This window comes from Taeniopygia guttata, chromosome 12 (genome assembly GCF_048771995.1).
Source record: "Taeniopygia guttata chromosome 12, bTaeGut7.mat, whole genome shotgun sequence".
Lineage (NCBI taxonomy): Eukaryota > Metazoa > Chordata > Aves > Passeriformes > Estrildidae > Taeniopygia > Taeniopygia guttata.
Genome location: NC_133037.1, coordinates 16,122,448 through 16,144,722, shown reverse-complemented (window position 1 = coordinate 16,144,722; position 22,275 = coordinate 16,122,448). Strand labels below are relative to the sequence as shown.

The 22,275-nt window shown below is 42.2% G+C and overlaps 1 protein-coding gene across 3 annotated transcripts in view; it reads right to left on the bottom strand.

Annotated features, from left to right (window-relative positions):
* Positions 1 to 3,370: 3,370 nt before the first annotated feature.
* Positions 3,371 to 22,275, bottom strand: part of DCAF1 (DDB1 and CUL4 associated factor 1) — a 46,904-nt gene continuing 27,999 nt past the window's right edge. Inside the window, exons 18-24 of one of the 3 annotated variants that reach the window (XM_030282925.4) lie at positions 21,747 to 21,980; positions 21,116 to 21,209; positions 20,553 to 20,657; positions 19,796 to 19,869; positions 18,779 to 18,883; positions 7,832 to 8,087; positions 3,371 to 4,345 (exon numbers count right to left, since the gene is read on the bottom strand). In XM_030282925.4, the coding sequence (XP_030138785.1) occupies positions 4,287 to 4,345; positions 7,832 to 8,087; positions 18,779 to 18,883; positions 19,796 to 19,869; positions 20,553 to 20,657; positions 21,116 to 21,209; positions 21,747 to 21,980 (927 nt within the window). In that variant the 3' untranslated portion in view covers positions 3,371 to 4,286. The remainder of the gene's footprint in view (positions 4,346 to 7,831; positions 8,088 to 18,778; positions 18,884 to 19,795; positions 19,870 to 20,552; positions 20,658 to 21,115; positions 21,210 to 21,746; positions 21,981 to 22,275) is intronic. The other 2 variants (XM_072935014.1, XM_030282927.4) reach the window with 2 other exon arrangements.

Genomic DNA, 22,275 nt, shown 5'->3' with positions numbered 1-22,275 from the left:
CAGCCAGGCTGCCCTGGTGGCACTGGACTGCCCCGGTTTCACACGGTTATAGGGACACCGACAGTCCCCTGCGCTGCCCTAACGCAGACGGTGCAAAAGTCAACAATTGTAATGGTTAGGTGTTATCTGAAACCAAGTGCCACTAAATACCCCCGGCGGCCGGTCCTAGAGCGATTAGAGCCTTTTATGGGAGTATCCTGCCTTGGAGGTCTTGAGGCAGGACAAGTGAAATGCCCACCTGGCTGATGGTGGCAGGGAGGTGCAGCTCCTGGTGCTGTGCTGTGGCCTGTGTGTGTTACGGTGTGTGAATGTTAGGAAGGGGAAGGGAAAAAAAAAAAAAAAAACAACAAGTAAATTATAAAATATGCAACTGTTTGCTGGCAAAGCCAAGGAACAGCCCAAAATCCCCCATCTCCCATTTTCCTTGTGAAACAAGTAAATAGTTATGTAGGGTTGTTTAGAAGACAAAGGTTAGGTGAGAATTTGAATTATGGGATTTCTCTTCCCAGAGAGGTGGCTGATGGTTTTAAGCATGTGAGACCAACAATCTCCCTCCTACCAAAATCAGCAGTTGTAAAGGAGAAGTTGGAGGGTTATGGAAAAAACACCAGGGAGAGAAGCAGCAGAATCCATCTATCTGACACAACAACCTGAGCCTTCCCTGCTCCCCAGCAGGCAAGGGAGCCACACCATGGATTTAACACACTGTGCCAAGGACAAAGCCCCCATCCCCTCCCTTCACAGATGAATCCAGGCTGATTCCAAGAGAAACAGGCCTGAGAAAGGGCTGGCAGTTACAGCAAAATTACTCAGCATCTTACAGCATCAAAGGCTTGGGCCTTACACTGGTTTGGGCAGCAGTTCTGGAGAGAAGATATGGGGGTGGGAGGCCTGAGCCCCTCAGTGATGCTGAAAGGTGCTGGGTAGGGCAGTGTAGGGGATTATTTTTGGGAGGGTGGTGCCTTTTAGCCCAGTACAGTGGGGCAGTAGGGTGATCATGGCAGGGCGATGGTGTCTGGCTCCTCAAAGGGGGAACAGGGTGTGTGACGGTGGATGGGTTGGTCTGAGAGTGTTCGTGCTTAGTCTGAGGTAACCCATCTTTTATTCTAAACACCTGTTCAGCAAACATTCTGTCTTACAAGGCCTTTTTAACAGCACTTGCTGGCTGTCCTTTCTACTGAAACAGGGATGAGAGCAAGCCCTGAGCAGCGCTGAGGAGCCTCATTCATAACCCTCAGCGACACTTGGTGAGGTTTGCACCCTGCTCTCCCAGCCTGGGGGAGGTTTTTAACCCCAGCCCTGCAGGGATGTGCTGCTCCCTCCCACCGTGCTGGCAGGGCATTGCCCAGGCTGTGCTCCATGGATGGGTGCTGCAGTGCACCAAGAGGGCCAAGCAGGTGACAGGAGGGTGCAGGCTGTGCTGGGCTCATCTCTCACAGCATGGCAGGAAACAGCATCGTCCCTGCTCCCCTCTGGTGCAGAGGTAGGAGTATGTCTTAGACAGCTGGCAGGACACTTAAATCTCCTTCCACCCCCTACGCCAGGGTCTGTAACTGCTGCATAGAAGAAATACTGTATGGCTCCACATCAGCCACGTGCTGTGAGTATTCCAGAAGATTATAGGATTCTTTCCAAGCAACATGCTTTTAGATAAATTAAATCATGATGCCAGGGTGGCAGGTGATTTTCCAAATGCTGAGAATTCTCCCCATCCCAAGTAGCTGCAGAATTATGGCCTGACAAAAACAAAATAATCCCTTCCAGTCACCAGTTCTGAACTCCACTTTGCACCCAGGCTGGTGCAGTCACCTGTTCCCCAGAACAAAGGCAGTAGCATGGGGTGCAGGCAAGCTTCTCCAGACGTGTATTTAACTTCAGAGAGGCCAGGTCTGCCCAGGGCAGGGGCTGGGGGAGTTGCTTCTGCAATTATGGGGGTGACCTGCAGGTCCACAGGGTAAGGCCCAAACCCACTCCCTTTGGTTCAGCGCAGTCAGGGCAGGTGTGGGAGGGGAGGGAGGCTCATATACTTACAGCATCTCAGGTTCAAGTCAAATGCACACACAGGAGCTCCATCCCAGGTGTTTTGTTTGTCTCACAAAACTAACTGGCAAATTCCTCTGAAACAGCCAGGCCCAAACCAGCAGCAGATGCAGCCAATTACAGCTGGGCTTTAATGCCAGAACAAGATATGGACATCTGGCACTGCATCTCCCTGGGAGAAGTAGCTGACTACATGCTTTATTTTTTTTTCTCCTCCTGAGCTGCACATTTTCTACGGTGAAGTTGGGTGGGGTAGTTTCTGATAAGGCAGAGGCTACTTCCACAGCTGTTGGGTGGCAGATTCTGTTTTCAATCCTTTCATTTAATCAGCTGCTCCAATTGCTGATCTTAAAATGCTGTAGTAGTCACTTGTTCATCTTTATCAACTGTGTAGGGTACAATTATCCATTACAAGTTGCAGCAGAACCTTTGTTTTTAATTATTAACAAGCAGCCCTGGGTAAGTGCATTAAGTAGACGCAATGCTGGAGGGAAAAAACACTATCCCTTCTTTCAGTTAAAAAGGAAATCCTTCCTCTTCAAGCAGTAAGACTTTGAGCCTTAGTTGAAATGACCAGTTCTTGGTGGAAAAGTGGTTGTAGTGTCAAGGAGTCAGAAGTCTCCAGTTCCCTGTTCTGCCTCAAACCCTATTCTGAAAGTGGCCAAAACAGAGAGAGGGTTAAAAGGTGAGTGGATGTTATCTGAGCACTGGGAATGAAGAGCCCAGCCCTGGCCTGGGCCAGGCAAGCAGTGAGCACATTCACCTGCCAGCTCTGAGCACGGGCCCAGGCTGTGCAGTTGGCTGCTGCACTGGAGTCAAACACTCCAGTGCCATTTCTTCCTCCTGTTCTGAGGGCAGGGCCTCTTGTCATGCCCCAACAGGAGCACCTGATTTGCCCTGTGCCCTGACAGCCGCAGGGCAACCTGGGCAATGCCAAACCGCAGGAGCAAGCAGGTGCTGCTCTCAGCTCCTGGCACATCCTGGGAGATGCAGAATTCCCTGCCTGAACTGCAGAGTGGACACTCCAGAGCACCTCCCCACATATGCCCCAGCACCAGCAGCATCATCCAGCTCCCACTCAGTGTGGTGAGCATGCCACTGAGATTTCCAGCCTGTCAGGAAACCCAAGGGATCAGACAGGAACCCACAGCTGCTGTGCCATGGCCATGCTGCACCCCCAAATCTCTATTTTGTTTCCTTTGTGTTTCCTTTGCCCTTCCTTACTGCAGACAGGTTCCAGCTACACCTGGCTGCTCTCAGCCAAGCCCTGCAGGCACATGGAGCACTGCTTTTGCATGGCTACAATTCACAGCCATACACACAGACAGGATTTGCATTTAATTTTTTAATAAATACACTTTACATTAAAGAAAAAGGCCTTCAATTTGCAGTTTCCACACAGAGGGCAAGAGGGAAGAAAAAAAAAAGAAAGAAAGAAAGAAAGATAGATTTAAAAAACTTGAACCACAAAGGGCAGAGGGGAGAAAAACGGCTCAAACTTCAATCCCAGATTCCCATGTCTTCAGGAATACCAGGCTCTGACTAGGCCCAGCCAGGATTTCAGCCTCCCACTATAGCTGGCACCACAGCACAAATTGACATTGGTAAACACCCCAGGGGCTCTTCCCTGGAGGACAAAAGCATCTGGAACACACTGGTGCATTAGCAGGTGTAACACCTGAAGTTCTTCTTTAAAAATAAAATCATATTTAAAATAAAAATATTCTCACTCCATAACCATAATAGAAACCATGAGCCTCTTATTTCACTTAGTAGTTGCAATAAATTTTCTTTTAATTTTAAACAATTTTTCTCGATAAACCTACCCCATGGTACAAGGAACTACAGGAATACAAAGGTCTCCCCTCTTTACTAGAACACTCGCCCTTTTTTTTTTTCCCTTTTTTTTTTTTTATAAAACTATTTCTGTTATTTAGGAAAGAACTTTATACAAAGAAAATATATTGTGAAATATCTTCAGAAGTTTCCTTGAAGAGTCATCTCAGCCTAAAATGAAAAATAAAAAAAAAAAAAGGCAGACAGAAATGAGGTCTAGCCCCAGGTCTCTTTATTGAGACTTAGCCCAAAGCCTCAAACTGACTCAAACCAACACAGCGGATCGGCAGATCTCAGACTTTCCAGGGAAAAGTAGGGCTGGGGTGCTCAGTCAGTTTCCAATTTGGTCTCTGGTCTTCTGTTGGGAAGGGAGCATCTCCTCCTGCCCACGCCCTGCCCGCGGCCGCTCCTCACTCATTCAGGGACAGGATGATGTTGTCCTCCAGGTCGGAGTTATCGGAGCTGTCAGCTGCAAAGGACACACGTGGGTTATGTTTGGTTTGTGGCACAGGAGATGGTCACCCCTGCCCAAGGCTGCAGCTCCCTGGCACAGACAGAGCCAGCACCATCAGTGCTCCAAACTGCTCAAAAGCAGCCAGGAAATCTGCACCAGAGCTTTCCTTCCCTGCTTACAACTGAGGCTCAAGGACAGCAGCTTTAGCAAGTGCAGTTCCTATGAGCTGGCAGATTTTTCCCCTGACAAGGTAGGGAGGACACCAGCAGAGAGCTGCCTGCACAACTTCCTGGGCACAAAAAAGGGCAACAGCTCTTCACACCAGGGGCTGGACAGATGTGGCAGTTGTCCCTCACAGCTGGACAGCTCCACCAACCTGGCCCCTGTATGAAGTGCACAAGGTAATTCCTTATGCAGAGAGTTGGACCCCACTAAGGTGGAAGCAATCCACACACAAACTAGAACTTTCCTCTAGTAACTCAAAGGTTTCTGTAATGAATTTAACTACAGGTTACTTCATAAAGGTGACCTGCAAATTGTGCTCTTCCTGGTTTTCTTCATTGTGGTACAGAATGAAGACATGAAGGGATTTACCAGAAGCAGTCACACACACACATATACACACACTTGCTTTTTATCTTCAAACACAAAATCTCTCCTCCCTCAGTTGTGCAAGAGGGAAGTGGTAGCAGCTCTGGCAGCAAGAGGGCTCCTGCCTTACCTTAGAGGTGATGCTGGCTCTTTTTCTTATGCGAATTCATTGGATGCAGCAGATAACTGGGTGTTAAAATAGTTTAAAAGAAAAAAAAAAAAAAAAGACACCAAGACTTCCACTTAGCCATCTCAGTAATGGTGGATCTCTAAAATGCCTGTCAAGGTAAGAAAGACCTTCTGGAACGTTCACCCCTTCTCAGATGCTATCCTTAGGGAAAAACAATCACAGGCAAGCAGAGAGGGCACAAACCCTTTCCCCCAGCCCTCCTCCCTGAAGATCAGCCAGCTGCCTTTCCACTGTGATCAGCAATGGATGCTCCTTCTCACCATCCATCAGACTGAACCTAAGCTGAAGGGTCATCAGTGCTCCCAGAGCAGCCACAGCCATGTTGGGGAGATAGAAAACACCAGCCAGTGCTGCAGCAGCTACACTTACACAGTAAGAGGGAAAGAAGCACAGGCAAGATAAAAATCCAGGAACTCTGGAGAAGAAAAGCTGAAAAAGTTGTAATTATAGGGGGGTTTTGTTGTTTTAGGTTTTTTTAACACAGAGGAAAGCTTTGAGAAAGGATCTCCTCACTATTCTCCAGTTCACCACACAAGTTTCCAGTTCTGAGCCCTATGCAAGTAAACCTGACTAGAGTTAACTGCTTGGCATGATTAGTTTGCACAGACCCGCCTAGAAGTTGCCATTTTGGATTATGAAAGAAAAGAGGGATCAGAATCAAGAGTCAGTCACGCTGCTGGTGAGAATTCTATTTATTTCTTCCATTCTATGCCACACATGCACTTCAAAAATTACACCCACCTGGCCCAGGAGCAAGCTCTTGAAAGACCTGCACAATGCATGAACTGCTTTGACAAACAGACCTGATGTCCCCAAGGTGGTAACAAAGAAGGAGGAAGACAAATTCAGGTTCTCCATGGATTATTTTAAAAAAGGAATTAGAACCTCTTCTAAAGCACAAGAGAACAATGCCACTCACTCTCCTATTTAGTTGTTGTCTGAATTACTTTGCTTTAGCAACACTCACTGTATGTTATGGAGGTTCACCCACAATGCAGCAAGAATCTGCAGCAGGGAACACTCTAAGTGCACTCCATGCCAGTATTTGCTACTCTGGCAGCACCATTCCAACTTTTAATTCTGGAATAAGCATAAGCAAAGGAAAATTTTAATTGCTCTTTGCTGGGTGGGAAACAGAAAGAAGTCAGATGAAGTCACAGAAAAGCTTCCACAGAACCCCACTCATCAAACCCATCAAGGGCCATGCATGCATCAGCCTGGCAGAGCTGCACTTCTTGCTCTGAGTTCCCAAAATTGCTACTAAGCAACCTAACAGCCACAGGATGGGCTGGCTGCAGCTCCATAGCCATACAGATCCAAGGTCTGCTCAAGTAGCTCTATCCATAAATGATGAACAGATGTGGCCACTTCGGAACACAGCACTCTGCAAAGCATGCCTGAAATTTCTGTCAAATAGCCCCTGGTTTGTTCCAGGAAGAGTTATGAAATGGCCTGAACATCCTGGCCATGCTGCCCCTTGGACAATTCAAAGTACAGCACCCCAGGTGCTCTCTGCAGAGCTTTTGGCTCTGCATTCCCTGAGGAAAAATGAGTGAAGTAGTATCACAAAGATCCTATCCACTACTAGGACAAAAGGGTTCCCTGTAACCCCAAAATGCTGCACTGCAAGATGCCATTGATGACTGAGCTGTGCAAATATTTTATATGGCCCTACAGTACAAAACCTTCTAGAGAACAGCAGAGTGATCCCACAGAATAACTCTGGCAACCTTATGTGGCCACATCCTTAAAAATGACTGAGCTACATTGCCACAGAAGACATGGATGAGCCTGCATGCCACATCACTGCCATGGAGGGGCCTGGCATGCTTCATCCTCCAGCTGGCGGGGAAGAATGATGTGAGAGCTGAGATGGGAATCACTGTAGGACTTCAAACACCTTGCACGCTGTAATTACTCATCCTTACCAATCTTTTAACTTCAGGTAGCTATATTATGTCCATTTTTACATTTTTTTCATTTTCAAGCTAAGTGAAAATTATATAATACTCAAAAATTGTGCTGCAAAAAAGGGAACAGAATCTGATGTCATAAATCCCAAGCCTCATGCTATCCTACTCACCTTCCTTCTTATGAAGCCTTTTTCCAAACATTACTGTTACATAAAACATTCAGACCTTTCTATGCACACATACACACACACTTTGTATTTTCAAATCACTGTATGTGTAGAATGCCAGAAAAAGAGAACAATTTAAATTGTATCCCAAAAGTTATGTCAGCTTCAGAACAGTCTAATAAAGGAAGTGAAATGCCATGTTGGCTTTGCACTTTGAGCAGTTACAAAGGAGGAAGAACAGCACCAAGGATCAAAAGTGCTTCTCTGTCCTTACAAGGTCACAAGAGGCAGAGAGGACAGGTGAGGTAAGAGTTAAACCTGTGTCCCCTTGAAGGGCAGGACAGGCAAGCAATCAGATAAAGCTTCTTCACATGGAGCTCTCACACACACACCCTCACACCTGGGAGCACTTGAAGAAAGGAGACAACCTCCTCTTCCAGAATGCACAGCTGTTCTCTCACAAAAGAGCTGTTTTACCAGCAGATTACTAGAAGCCCCAGGTGAACAAGCATGATGATGGCCTGTCACTCATACCAGCCAGGGACAAGTCAGTTAAGTGATTTCAGGGGAAATTTAGATGTTGCCTCTTTGTCAAGACCTTAAGCAGTGGACAAGGTAACCAAAGTGGGCACACACTTACTATCTCCAAGAATCAGCTCAACTTCCTCATCAGCATCAGAATCTTCATCTTCACCCTCATCTCCCTCTTCCAGGAGGTTGGCAATCTCATCATCATCAGAGGGAGAAAAGTCATTTTCTCCATCCTCACCAGCATTCTCATTGTTCTCATCCTCCTCCAGCTCAGCCTCCAGCAGCTGGTCTGTATCTAGTTCATCAAGGTCATCTGTGTCATCATCATCTTCATCATCATCTTCTTCTTCTTGCTCCTCTTCCTCCTATAAAGGCAGCAAAACCAATCCATTGCAGACATTAAGATAAATGCAAAATGGACAAACAGTAACTAAAGAAAACCTATAGTTTTCACTTCTCCCTATATCCAGCCATCAGACATTATAAACACTCTCCCATCACCCTTCAGAATATCACACATGCCAGATCACTTGCAGGCCTGCAAAATCTTAACTGCAAAATGCTGGTGCAAACAGCATTGGCTCAATCTCCCCTCCAGGACTAGCCACCAACACATGTCACCACAATGCACCCTGGAGGAGGACATGCAGTAAGATCTGTTAATCCACGGTTTTGCTGCTAGTCTTGTGCAAACAGCTTTAAGTTTCAGCAGGACCAAAAGCTCCACTTGACATCAAACCACATGCACCATCAGTCTCTGTCACTACCATTTAGATGAGGTACAAAATGTAGGGAAAGATACCTTTAGCCTAAGCCAATCCCTGAATCACTCAGCTTCACATGACAGAACTGTTTAAGGCAGCTCAGAAGCCTCATCTTTGGTATTTACCTGTGGATCAAGATCTTTATCAAACCATCAGAATTTGCCTTCAGTAAAGCAAGTGAATTCCTCATTGTACAGACAAAATCCAGAAATCTGAGTGTAGTGGATGAGACTGAGTGGGAAGGAGCTGTAACAGTTCCAACCTTCTCCCAGACAAACTGCCACCACAAGCCAAGCTCCAGAGCATTCCAGGACTGAAAGAAAAGCTTCAATCCACCTGCACCTCTCCTCAGCCACAGCCTGCTTCTCTAACAGAAAGCTCTCAGCTCATTCAGTCCTAATTGCCCCTTTGTTTTGGGAGGAGACACATTTTTGTAAAATTAGGAAGCAATTAAGATAGATAGCTAACAACCACTTCAAGGTTTCCTTTGGTCCTCAAAGCTCACCACACTCCCACTGTTTAGACTGCTGCATTTTCAGATCTAAAGGGACAGAGAAAAGTCCTGTACTGTCATCTCCCCAACCTATTCTTTCTTCAGTCAATGCTATAAAAAAGCACCACACCCACACAAATCCAACATCTGTGACAGGCAAAAGACATAAGGAAAGCCAAAAAGCCCGAGTAAATTGTATTGTTTCTTCACTTGCAAAAGGCAGCCAAATCTTCACTGCTGACCAGATGTGCCATTTCTTAAACGCAGATTACAGTATAAAAGCAATGGTTTGCTACATAGTTTCATTAATAACAGAGTTTATATTAAATATAAAATTAAAAACAACCTCTTTTAAAGCCTGTGCTTATTTTAAGAAATTACAACTTTACTTTGAGTCAATGAGTCCTCAGATAAACAGATTTAATTGTCTACACACTGGGAGAGGAAACATCTTACTTGCAGTTCAGTTTTATGCAGTGCCATACTGGGTATAATCTTCCATAAAATGTACTGAATTGAGTATAAAAGCTTTGCCTTAATAATTTGTATTTCTTTTCATTCTATACAGTATCTGCACAGAGACCAATGTCTTAAATTTTATTACTCTACTCAGAATTGAAAAGCTGATTAAAAACTGAAAAGGCAGGAGAGTTTCTTTTTCTTTTCCCGTGTCTAAACAACTCTGAAGCAGAAAAGAGATATCAATTTATTCAAAAATCTTGGAGCTGTTAAACCAAGTTTCTCAGTATCTGGAGATACTAGGACAAAAAAGTACGTTGTCTACAAGATCCATTTAGAGTTCATGTTGGTAAAACTTGAAGGATTCTGAAATTAGTTAGGTCCCCTCTGCGTTTCTACAAATGTGGAATTTCTGAAAGTATTTTTTTCCTAAATATCTAGTCCACAAGGATTCAAAATGTCAAAACTACTAAATTTGATTATTTTTCATATATAACGTATTTCTTGGAAACTGAATTACTGTTTCATCAACATTCTAATTCAATCTTAAGGCAAGGCACTTATACCAATGTCACCCTTCAAATGCAGGATGAAATGAAATACAGTTGTATAGAGCTAACAATCTCTTCTGGCTGACAAGAGCAAGAGCCAAATTACACAGAAAGGTTGTATATTTAGCTGCAAATTAACTTTAAAGGCTTATATCAACCAGTGAAGAAAAAATAATTTGTGAAAATACAAACAAAAAAATGAAATATTTCCACTTTTACAGTTTAAATTACTTAATCTGAAGTTCGTGATTAGGGCCAGGCCACATTTGTTTAAAAACCACCTAAGAACAGTAAGATGAGATGGAAATTATACCTGTCCTTGGTAAAACAGAAAATAGTGTGTAATTCATGCTCCAAGAAGTCACACATGCATGTGAGTGACACAGGCAGTGACATCCTTACAGAGCTGGAGGGGTGATGTGTCACAGGGCTCAAGAGGAGCATCTTCATCAGTGAGGAGGAAACCTGTACCTTGCCATGTTTTAAAGAACCCAAACACTACTTGGACACTGTGAAGCCTCTGCTAAGCTATAGGCAGATAAACTCTGGCTCATCTGAGCCAAGCCAAGCAGCAGTTCTGCAGGGCCAGCACAGCATTCCCGGCTGGAGCAGCCAGCTCCACGCAGAGCCTGGGGACAGCTCCCCAAACAGAGCACCCAGAGCTGCTCCCAAACCCAACCCTGGCACACGCAGCTGACAAAGGGCTGAGGGAGTGCCAGGTGCAGTCTAACACCACCACATGTAAGTGATACCCAGGCTGCTCACAAGGATACAGGATGAATCCTCACGAGACACCACAACTGTCTCATGTAAGGGATCCCTACACAGAGAAAACAGCACATCTTCCCCAGGGACTCTGAGTAAGAGCAGAGGGAAAAAACTCTTGTGCCACAAGGACAGACAAGACAAACCATACCCAGGTTTATGTAGGAAAAATGTACAGAGATGTAATAGTACAAGAAAACCTGGACATAAACTTAGAGAATCAGAAAAGTTGATTACACAGCAAAGTACTATATCAAGATCTTCTCAAAGCGAATTACTGGTAACTTTACTACCAGTTTGCTTCCAGAATGCTGAGTAGATTTGTTTCAATTAATTTACCATTTATAATCCCCAAAGGAAAAAAACTAAAAAACATCCCCTAATGGAATGGCAGATACTGAGGTGGCTGCACTGGAATAAAAAAAAGCTACTTGACCTAATTCTTCATATTACCATTTTTTACAGCCCTTTCAGAGCTTACTAAATATCCTTTGCACTTGTTCAAGCATTATGTGTTTTCTGCCATGTTGTTCTTTGATACTTGTTGCCATGCACTTCATAAGCTTTCATCATCGACTTTCTTCCCATTCCCCTTTACCAATCATCTTGCACAAACAAAATTCACAAATCTGTCTTTTTTGGGTAGCAAAGCTTATTAATACTTGACATACTGGTGTTCATCTCTCAAAAGTCATGCAAAGGCTCAGGGAAAATCCAGTATTTTACTTATTCAAACTGATGCAAACTACATGTTAGCTAAACAGAACTTTAACTTTTTGATTTTAACATAATTCTGTAATGTATTCTAACATTAAATTAGTGTATGTACAAAATGCTTCCAGGAAGTATGACTTGCAGCACTGCAGATCTGCAGTATATAAAAATATACCAGCCTGCTTAAGTACTCTCAAGACATTTTTATAGAGCTTTCTCACATTTCTTGAATCCAAAAGTTTATAACCACGTGACCAGAATTTGAGACTTCCCCTCTGCAGATTACACAATGTCTCAAATTTACATTAGGCTGGTCTTTAGTTGCCACAGGAAGACCCCCACAGGTCTTTTTCACTTGGTGATATTTGGGTTTGAAATTTTGGTTCAGTTTTGAGATCTACAGGTCACTGATTTTTTGCTTATTTTGCATGGTTTCAGCTGTTACAAAAAGCTTCATCTGTTTGTCTCACACCTCATTGACTTTTTCTTCCTCTATTAGGAGCTGATTCACAGTGCAAAACCTAGCAGCACATCAACAGCTCTGCCCAGCTTCCTGGGACTGCTCCATTAACTCCTTCCCCAGCCACAACTCACTTCCCATCAGCACCTCTCACCTCCAGCTGCTTTCCAGCAACATCCTCCCTCTGCAAACACAATCTCTACTGCACCTCTCAGTCTGAATCCTGCTAGATGGTATTACTCTAGCTATTCTTATTTTCACCTATCTTTTCACTATCTGCAGAACAACTAATCAATGTTAGTAAAGCTTTTCCCACTACTTCAAATGTTTCAGCTCCTATTTAGTTCACTTCTGGCTACTTTTAGCCAAGTCATATTATCTGCTGGTAACATCTGCTTCTACCAGTTGTTTATTTCATCTAGGTTTGTTTTCTTTTTAAAGAAATTAATGTTTCCCATAGTCCCATTATTTTGGTTAATTTATTTGTAAAGAATTTTTGCAAGAAACAGCCTACTGGTTTACTTCACCCTCCTTCCCCAAGTTTCTCCTAGAGCAAATTTGTAACTTCAGCAATCTGATCTCTTCCAGATTATCAGTATTATTTTAATTACTCCATATTGCCAAGCATGGGAAGGGGCTTTGCTTTCATAAAAAAGGACATCTGATCATTGTTCAAATACAAGTGTATTGAAGAATGTCTCACCCAGAAGAGTAAGCTTCTCCTTGTTCTAGTAATTTACCTTTCTCTACAGACAATCCCCTAGTCCTGTCTTCTGACAATTGTACTCCTTGCTGAGTACCATGTTGGCACTTCCTGGGCCTTTGCAAAGCAATTCCCAAGAGTGACAATGTCTGCATTTTAGTCACTTAAAGAGTTTCTATCCAATTCCCTCCCCCCAGTTTCTTCTTAACACTCCTGGACAACGGGCAGTGGAAAAAGCTTAAATATAGCCAATAGACTCCCTGGTAAAGCATGTAAGGATTTTCATCTCCTAGATTACCTAGTGTCCATCCTCCCCCTCAGCTAGCAAACCTGTAATTCCTGTTATCTACCAGTAAATTAATTCCAGGTATTCAAATCCTTCACACTACAGGGCTGCACCTACTTTTACCTTCTTGGTTACTTCAGGGTTAGAATTCCTACTTCTTCATAGCCATTAATCACAGAGCTAAAAATGTAGAAGCCTGGAAAGCTGCAGAAGTTACCATATGTAACAAGCAAGGAATCTTACCATAGGCTTCTATGCAGGTGTAGGTATATGCAGATTTAAAACAGGAAACAGCACATAGCGTACAGAATGTCACAGAGGCAAAACATGGAGTGAAGAAATAAAAAACAGTTAATCTCTTAGTCTGTGTAAGTAGGTTTAGCTTGTCTAACAATGACTACTTACCTGTGATGAATGACAAACTATCCATGATACAGACAAACAAAAGCTTTAAGGGAATGGAGCTCACATGGATCAGGAGCTTCAGGTGGGGCTCTTTTGAGCAAATTCAGCTTTTGCCTATGAAATGTTTCCATTTCAATCTGTCTGCAGCTCATGATAATCAACCTGGCCTCAGTCACTGTCCTCTGAGGCATGTGCAAGCCAGCATTCCACAGCTGGTATCTTCCTTAATGCTTGGGATAAAGGGGTTCTAAGTGACTTATTATATTGTCTCTGCTGCAGGGCTCAGAGGTAATGTAAGGAGTACAGAACTGGGCACAATTTCTCAGTATGCTTCTTTTCCTTTCTCTTACTGATCTCACATTCTCACTTATAAAAATAAATTAATTTCTTTAAGTCCATGACAAAGAACAATACTACATAAAGGAATTTAAGAATTTGGCATGTAAATGAACTCCCTGTCTATGGACAAGAATTTGTTCCTTTATTTTCTCAAGCCCCTGAGTGGCATTTCTCATCACAGCTGAGGGAGCTTTTATTTACTTTTATCCCAGCTACTGTGGGAATTCTATAAAGATGTACTAGGCAAGAGGAAGGATATCTTTGATTTATGTCACTGAACAGGCAGAATATGTTTTTATCTCTGCTGAAGCTGTTTTACTCCATAATACTAAGTCTGCCCTCCTGGAAACTCCAAATACTTATCTCTTTCCAAGAGCTTCATCTGTTTGCACTGCCTGAGAGCTACTGGAAACAGATTCTGAAACAACAGAACAGGCTAAAGCAGTCACAGTTATTTCCTACTATCTAAAAATGTGGTTAAAAATACAGGCACTATTCTTTTAAATATCAGTTTTGGAGGAAGCCTGCTCAAAAGATGTGTCTGCTATATAAAAAGTTCTTTGGCAGAAACCTCTCTTTACTCAGCCTTCCCAGCCGCAACTAAGCTCAAATACTTCTATGAAGGTGTGCAATAGACACATATTTATTATAATTTATTATATTTGTCTGAAAACACCCATTCACAGTTATTATTCTGGAAACCATTTTATCCCTGAGTAAGATCTGAAATCAAACTCTACCTTCAAATATTACAGGAACAGCTCCTAAAACAAACCCTTACTTTAGGGTCCCTGGTGACAAAAATCATTGTAATCAGCTTATAGTGGCAAAGCACCACCATGGTCTGATGATTCGCAAGTATTTGTGCCAATATGAATTAAGCTTTGTGAGGTCTTTCCCCAGCAAGTAAGCGCATGAAAAAAACAAACCAACTATATCAATCAACAGCAATAAAGTACAGTGGAATTGCTGTTGGAATTACTAGTGCAGGCACACAGCAGGAGAATCCTAAAAGAAAAGCAAAACTGGGATCACATGGACATAGACATAGAAAGCTGAGGAAAACACTCTCCACCCTGACTAAACCATATGTTAGAACAGTGACTGTCTTTTGAGTCTTTATTGCCTTATCAACAAAGCTTACTTCCCATCACCTGGAATTTTCTAAACCAATGCAAAAAGACAAATTACACACCTACCATCAACCATTTGGATAGCCCAGAAGCACTGCAGGATAATTAACAGTTCTTCAGGTCTGGCAAAAGAAGTAGAACACTTTATAGGACAGGGACAGCTAGGTGAAGCAATGTGCTACTGAAGCCATAAATCTCTCTGAACATGACAATAACTGAGGACACTACTTGAGCCTTTTACAGATGCAACATCACCCACACATACCACAGAGAGAAACACAGGCCTTAAACAACTAATATGGAAAGAAAAGCTAAAACAGGGAAGTAAAAATGAAAATCCTAAAACCCACTCAAAAGAGCACTTCATCCAGACTTCAGTTTCACAGTTTTGAGTCTACTCTGTGTTCCCTTGGTTTCAGCTTTTCTGAGCACAGAATATTTCCGAAGTCTCCTTTTCTAGCCCATGGCAGCTGCCATGTGCCATTTCCTCTGAAATTCCTCATCTGCCTCACTACAGAAGACAGTAGATTAACAAGGGAAATGGGATAGTAATCAGCAAGAAAGAGAAATAAGAATAAAGCAAGCTAACTACTAAAAGATGGTCCAAGATCTGTACTAGTAGCTCAGACACCCAACTTATTTTCACTAAATCTAACTGAAGGAGTATATCAGAACAGGGGCAAATCCAGGAGGCAAAAGAGGAAGAACTTGCAGCCAGACTGAAAAATAGGAAACCTTTACCTATTTCCCTTTACACTGAACAGAGTTTTGCAAATACTTGTGAGTAAGACTGCTGGTTATTGATGGACACATTTGGATACTTACCCAGCAGTGAAATAATTCACAAAACTCATGGAAGTTCAAAGCAGGAACACTGATATTTTTGGAGTAAAACACCCAACCAAAGAGCTTGCAAACTCTTGTTAAGACTCTTGTTAAGCATGTTACATCCTCACTTTCCCTCAGTGCATAGTAAGTACAGACCACAGAGCATCAACATTCATCAGCATTTGTTCTTTTTAACAAGGCTTGACAGCTCTGGCCATACCTAGGGAAACAGCCTCCCAGGGATCTCACTGGAAAGGCTGCTACAGCAGCAGGGAAGAGCCAGGCCACACTGGTGCTGTTCTCAAGCATCCCAAACAAACCCACAAACATTCACTGCAGCAGTCCCATGCTCAAGCCACTGAGCCACCCCTGTCATTTAACTTGAGTGCAATTTATGTAGATCAGTTGATCTTACAAGGCTGGTTTAGGAGGAGTACCATAGATGTTTTGTTTCTTAAATTACAGAAGGAAAGATATCTGTAGACCAAATATCCTGCTAGATTAGTTTTACAGACTCTCGGTCTTTGCTTTTTGAAAAAGATGTTGTGGAGCCATCAGCTGATGTTTGTCAGAATTGACATTGTGAGGCATCAAAATTTAAAGTTAAAAAAAAAAGGCAGATATTTTCCCCCATATTTTTATCTCTTAGCACAAATTTTAAAGCCATTTCATTGTGCCTCACATGACTTCTGAGCAAGGCTTGCCTATCAGCCACTCATCTATTTGAATTCTCATTATTTTGTATTTTCTGTACTGAGTATTCATAATTTTGTATCTTCTGTACAGGCAAAAAAATGTACCCATGGACCCATGTAGGTCAGATAGAAAAACCCAAATATACATCAAGTCACAGTGTGAAGGGGTAGGGGTCAAACAGATTAGTTTCTGCTTCACAAACCTTGACCAGAAAAGACACCAGATTCATGTTGATCATATGCATTTCCTCTCCCCACACTGCTTTCATGAAAGATCAAGAAAGCATCCTCTTTCAGCCAGAAAGGATTTAAGAATATCTGTGAGAAGTTCCAACAAGTTAGTTTGAAATGTTATACCAATTTTTCAAAAGCTAAATCACAGAAACTAACTAGGCAAATACTGAACACTTACATATGTGTGAGGATATGCACACAAACAAAACTCCTTCCAACGGGAACTTCTCGACAGACAAGTGTACCAAAGAGATTCTGCCTTTATTCAGGAAAACCTCTATTCATTCTAGCTCAATGTTCTATGTCTCTACAGAGACAAAAGCTGTATTTTGTAAACCTAAGACAAAAATAAACCCTAAGAAAAAGCATAAAACATCTGTGGGACAAAGAGCAAGTGGCTTAGTTTATGTTTGGCTGGTATACGTACCTTGAATCGAATTGAATCAAAAGTGTTCTTATATTAAAACCAAATTTCTCCTACTAAAGAAACTTGGTTGTAACCATCTCTAAAAGGAAACACGTACAGACCCCAGAAATGGAGACCATAAAAAGCAGCAGTTATGCAATACCAACTAATCACTCTTAGCTTGCAAATCAATCCAGGAGCAGCTTTGTTTGAACACTCCATCAGCTTCACAGAAGAGCTTTTAGCACACTTAGATTCTGCCTGGGGCCACCTCTATTTGTAAGACAGAAAGTGTCCCCAGCCACATCTGATGGATGGCACATCCCTTATCTCTGCTGGGTACCTGGTGTTACAGCCTGGAACCATTGACTGCCTTGCACAAACACAAATCTCCCTTAAGTCAACACTTACCAGTCATTTTGCAAAGCAGTGCCCTGACAGCTGCTAGTTAATCATTGTACAGTGCAAAACCCATTTCTGCTACAAACTATTTTGGGAGATTTTATAAAGAAAATATGAATACTAAAATATAGTGGAAGTGAATGAAAACAGTAGAAGTGGAAATACAAATAGTAAATATTGCCCAGGGCAAGCACGGGATGGCTAGGATGTAGAAAGGAAGGAGAGAGCAATAATTTTTCCTCCCTCTTCATTGCTTCCCAAGAAATTCTGTTCTTCTAATCTATTAAATCTAGGGATAGAAACAGTGCCCAGTGATTTCAAAAGAATGCCAAGACTTCAACTGCAACCTTATAGCGCACTTCACACCCAAAGCAGAACTACTGCTTTATCTTCAGAATTACAGGGAAATCATAACAACTACTCACTGCAAAGAAAGTTACTCTTTCCTGAGACCTGTTCTTCAGTCTCTTGAACTAAAGGAGTATAAGTTCTAACCCAGCAACAGGAAGATTCAGAGATAGAAAGGGTAGCACAAATCTAGCTTTCCACACATCAGGAAAAAACTCAAAGTATCACCTTCTGGCATTCTTTTGAAAAGGTGAAGTCAGCTTTTCTCACAGGAGATACAAATGTATGATTTACTAGAACACAGACACCAAAGAGCAAAGAATAATGCATTTTAAATCTTTAGAGAATTGAAGCATAAGGTTTTTGCCTGTCCAAAAAGAACCCCAAAACACCTGATACCCACAACGTTAAAAACTGATCCTGTTGAATTTTAATTCTCACTTTACTGTAGCAAACATTCTGTGCTACTGTGTATTCTACCAGATGCATCCTGAGGAGCACTTACTGCAGTTCTGAGCTCAGTTGTAAAGTTGCCAGAGGTGAAACAGCTGATCAGAAACAGAAAACCAACACATCCCAGTGCAAACCTACAGCCCTCTTCAAAATTCTTTAAACCTTTTGCTGTGTAGAAGTACTATGCACTTTCACTACACTAGTCACAAGCTTGTGTCTCTTTCAGAAATCAGTGATAAATTAGTCCAAATGAGAACTAGAACTGAAAAAATGAAAAGCCTCAAGCACTACAGTCTATATTGGGGGTTGAAATTCTTAAAAAAAAAGTAGAACAGAAAGCAAAGCTTCTGATCAAGGCTGAATATTTAGGGAAATTAATGAATAATCTATTATTTAGTTTACAGTGTGTTAGTTTAGATTATGTTAGTTTACAGTGCACAAAGTTACTGTTCACACAGGTTCTGCACCAGACAGTCCTAGTTTACGCTGACAGTAAAGTGATCTATTTCATACTAGGTGAGGCCAAATGAGGCCTCTGTACTTTCTGGGTAGTAAATGAATACATGTAGAGGGCTAACAGCTACTCCAGAACACCCAGATCACTCTTATGTTTCTCACCTGATCTTCTTCTTCATCCTCCTCATCTTCTGCCAGCCGCTGCCGGCCCACTTCATAGAGCCTGCACACCGTGTCCATGTTCATGGCATCCATGCTGCCCTGGTTCTGCAGGGGAGATGCCCACATGGAAGTTAACTCCAGGAAGTGAGCTCAGCTGTCATATTCAATGCTACATCTGATCTCAATCACAGCAACATTTCAAAAATCCTTCCCTCCCATTTACCATTAGCACTAAAAATGAATCTCTTTGGTTTCAAGACCTGCCATGTTCTATGAAATAACATTTCCAGTGACCCCTAATAAATAAAATTTTCTTGGTCTCACAACCCTTGTCATCTCCAGCTTCAGTAGTTAAACATGAAATCTGCCCTGCCACAAATTCTTGACTTGCTTTTGTGGTCTGTAGGGATCAGTGATTCTGCAGGGATATCACAGAGAATAAAGCTGACATTACTCACTACACGGGCATAATCAGGCTTCAAGAAATTGGGTTCTGACAACATATTATAGAGTAAACAACTGCATCCCTAACAAACCACAAGTTTAGCTCAGTAATTTTTGTTTCAAATCCTTAGCTTCTGGGATTTTGCGAGGAAGACAAGTGTAAAAGGAACAGGAAGAGTGATTCACAGAAAGGCTCTGTGGGAAGTCCCCGAAAGATTGCATTTCCCAGTTATTTGGTACAATGCATATTTTAATTTGCAGTAATAGGAAATTATTGCTGTAAATAAGAAAAAGCCACATTTTTCTTTATGCTTCTGAGAATCTCTGTACATTTTGAAGTGGGAAGAGTTTGAAGAAGAGAAGCAAATGTGTTTGGAAATGTAAGAAATAAGAGGCAGCAAAACAAAACTGCAGGAAGTGCAGAATAAAAAAAATGAACAGCATCTTTAGCACCATCAAAACACCACCACTGCTTAGGACATGAATTTAACAGCAGGAACTCCATAAAAGAAACAACAAGCAGTGCATTCAAACCACAGCTACAGAGACCAGGGCTTATTTTAGCTGCATTACCTCAATGACAGCCAGATAGCAGTCCTTGCTGTCTGTGCACAAGTCAAAGATATTCCGCTTCACATCTATGGTAGCTGGAAAACATCACAGAACAAACTCAGTAGTTAACTGCAGGTTGCTTAACACTCACTGAAAAAGAAGTGTCTAAATTCAAATAATACAGTCTTGGGACAAGAAAAAGCAGCTGAAGCTAGTAAAATGAATGATTGTAGGTAATTCAACCTGTAATAAAGAATAAAAACGTTGGAGACCATTGTAAAAAACAGCCATGTAAGCTCTTAACCTGCTCTGCTCAGTGCCTCCTCCCTCAATAATACATTTATTGCTTTCCCTAAGCACCATAAACATCACATCGTCCTTCAGAATAGGTGGCAACAAAAGGGACCTACGTCTCCCTTCAACAGCAAAAGCCACATTTGTATATGTCCACAGAAGCAACTAGCTTAGCTCCATGAGCTAAAACAAGGAGCCCAGTGTGAAACGAGAGTAATGCCATCCTGGCCAAGTGACCCACTGTCTCCAATTATGCCTTATTTGGAAAGAAGAGAGGAAATAAAGCCAGAACTGCTGAACAGGAGCAAGCAAGGCAGTCACACACTGAATGGGATATGATACTTAAAATTATGTCATCCAGTCAGAACAGGATGTAGCAGGTTTTTTCTCATGTGTGCAAAGAGAGAAGTGAATGTTACTATGCAAACTTTCAAAATACCTTCAAACCTCCAGACAAAGCCATTGGCTCCTCTCTTACTCTTACCTATAGGTTTATAATCAGTTGCATTAAATGTCCTGAAAGAAGAGCCAAAGGGACTTCTCATTCTCTCCTCCAGAAGGTCATCCTCATCATCTGCCTGCAACATAGCTGAACCAAGGAAAGATTTTATTCCAAAAATCTGCCTTCCATTAGTTACTACCATTAATCAACTTCAGATCAAATGAGACTCTGGCATGAATTTTCTGTATCTTTAATAGCTTGGCAAGACCCATTTAATATCTACTCTTCCAGAGATGCCTTTATTGATACTACAGATAATCAAAACTTAATACAGAGGACAAAATTATTTTCTCAAGCATCACTGGATCTGCCACTATACAATAGGTTGCTTTTCAATCTCACAAATTAGTTGTGATATTGCTGATGTTACAGAAAACTGTCTTTGTCAGCAATACATGTAGCATGAATATCCTGGAAAAATCCAGTTCACATATGCCAGTAAGGCCTAGAGTTAGAGTCTCTGAAGCTTCCCATTTCACTGAACAAGCATCTACTTATCTCACAAGAGGTGACCCAGGAGAGTTATGTAAGGGGAGAAGTCCTACCTCCATACATCACTGTGCCAGTATAGTTGAAGACCACACGACACTGATCCAATGCAGGTACTGTGTGTAACAAATGGAAAGTTCGGAGGTCCCACTGAAAAAACACAGGCTAAGGAGCAACAAACAATTGAAAACTTCTATTTCCTTTTCAATGAAGTGGCAAAGAACTTGCTAACTGCATTCAAGAAACCTCATTGCCTCTGTCTTGCATATATGATTAAAGCAGAGGGGCACACTGGCTCTACAATTCCATTCCATGTGTTCAAATGAGAAAGCTCTTACTCAAAATGCCATTCCCAAACATGAGAAGTGACTGCAGTACCTTTGAGGTTGATCTTGTTAAGACATGAGAAGAGAGCTGATGTGCTATGGAGTGTTACCAGAGAAGAAAATCTCTCTCTCTCTCTCTCTGTATTAAGTATTTCTCCAGACTGCATCAGAGGCAGAATCTAGATTTAAATTAGCTACCTAACAGTCCCTACTCTTCCTTGCTTCACAGACAGAGACTCCTGTTACCACACATAACATGTAGCACAGAAGACCATTAATACAACTCCGCAAACAGCTACTTGTTCATCCATACCAGCTCTTGACGTCCCAGTACCAGTTACCACAGTGGCCCAAAGGATACAATTTCAGTGTTGACTATGACCTCCAGCCCATTGGGATGGAAAACACCACTGATAGTCATGTTGAATTTGTCAAACTTGTGGATGGCTTGTGCTGATCTGACATCCCAGAGGACACCATCATTTAGGACAAGGTCGTCAGTGGGGTTAAAGGTGGCACAGTTCTTCTTGTAGTTGTTGGCAAGATCCGGGTTAAACAGAGTCAATAGCTTGTTGCCAGTCTGAATATCATAGATCTTTTAGATTAAAAAGAAAAAGAAAGATTAGTCAAAATTTGTAATATACCTGTGCCTAAAATCTTCCCGTTCCCCTTCCCTGACTGCTTACAGAATCACCCTATTCTCCATTTCATTTTCCCATTTTATGTGACAGCATTCCATAAATAACCTTTCCTACCAAGCCCTTTAATAGTTTTTCACAGCTGGAACCAAGCCTCACAACAAGTTTTGGCCAGTGTTTGGCTTACTGCAGGTTCACTGACATTTCACTACAATCAGGATGAGTTTCAAATAAAATAACCTCACTATGAGG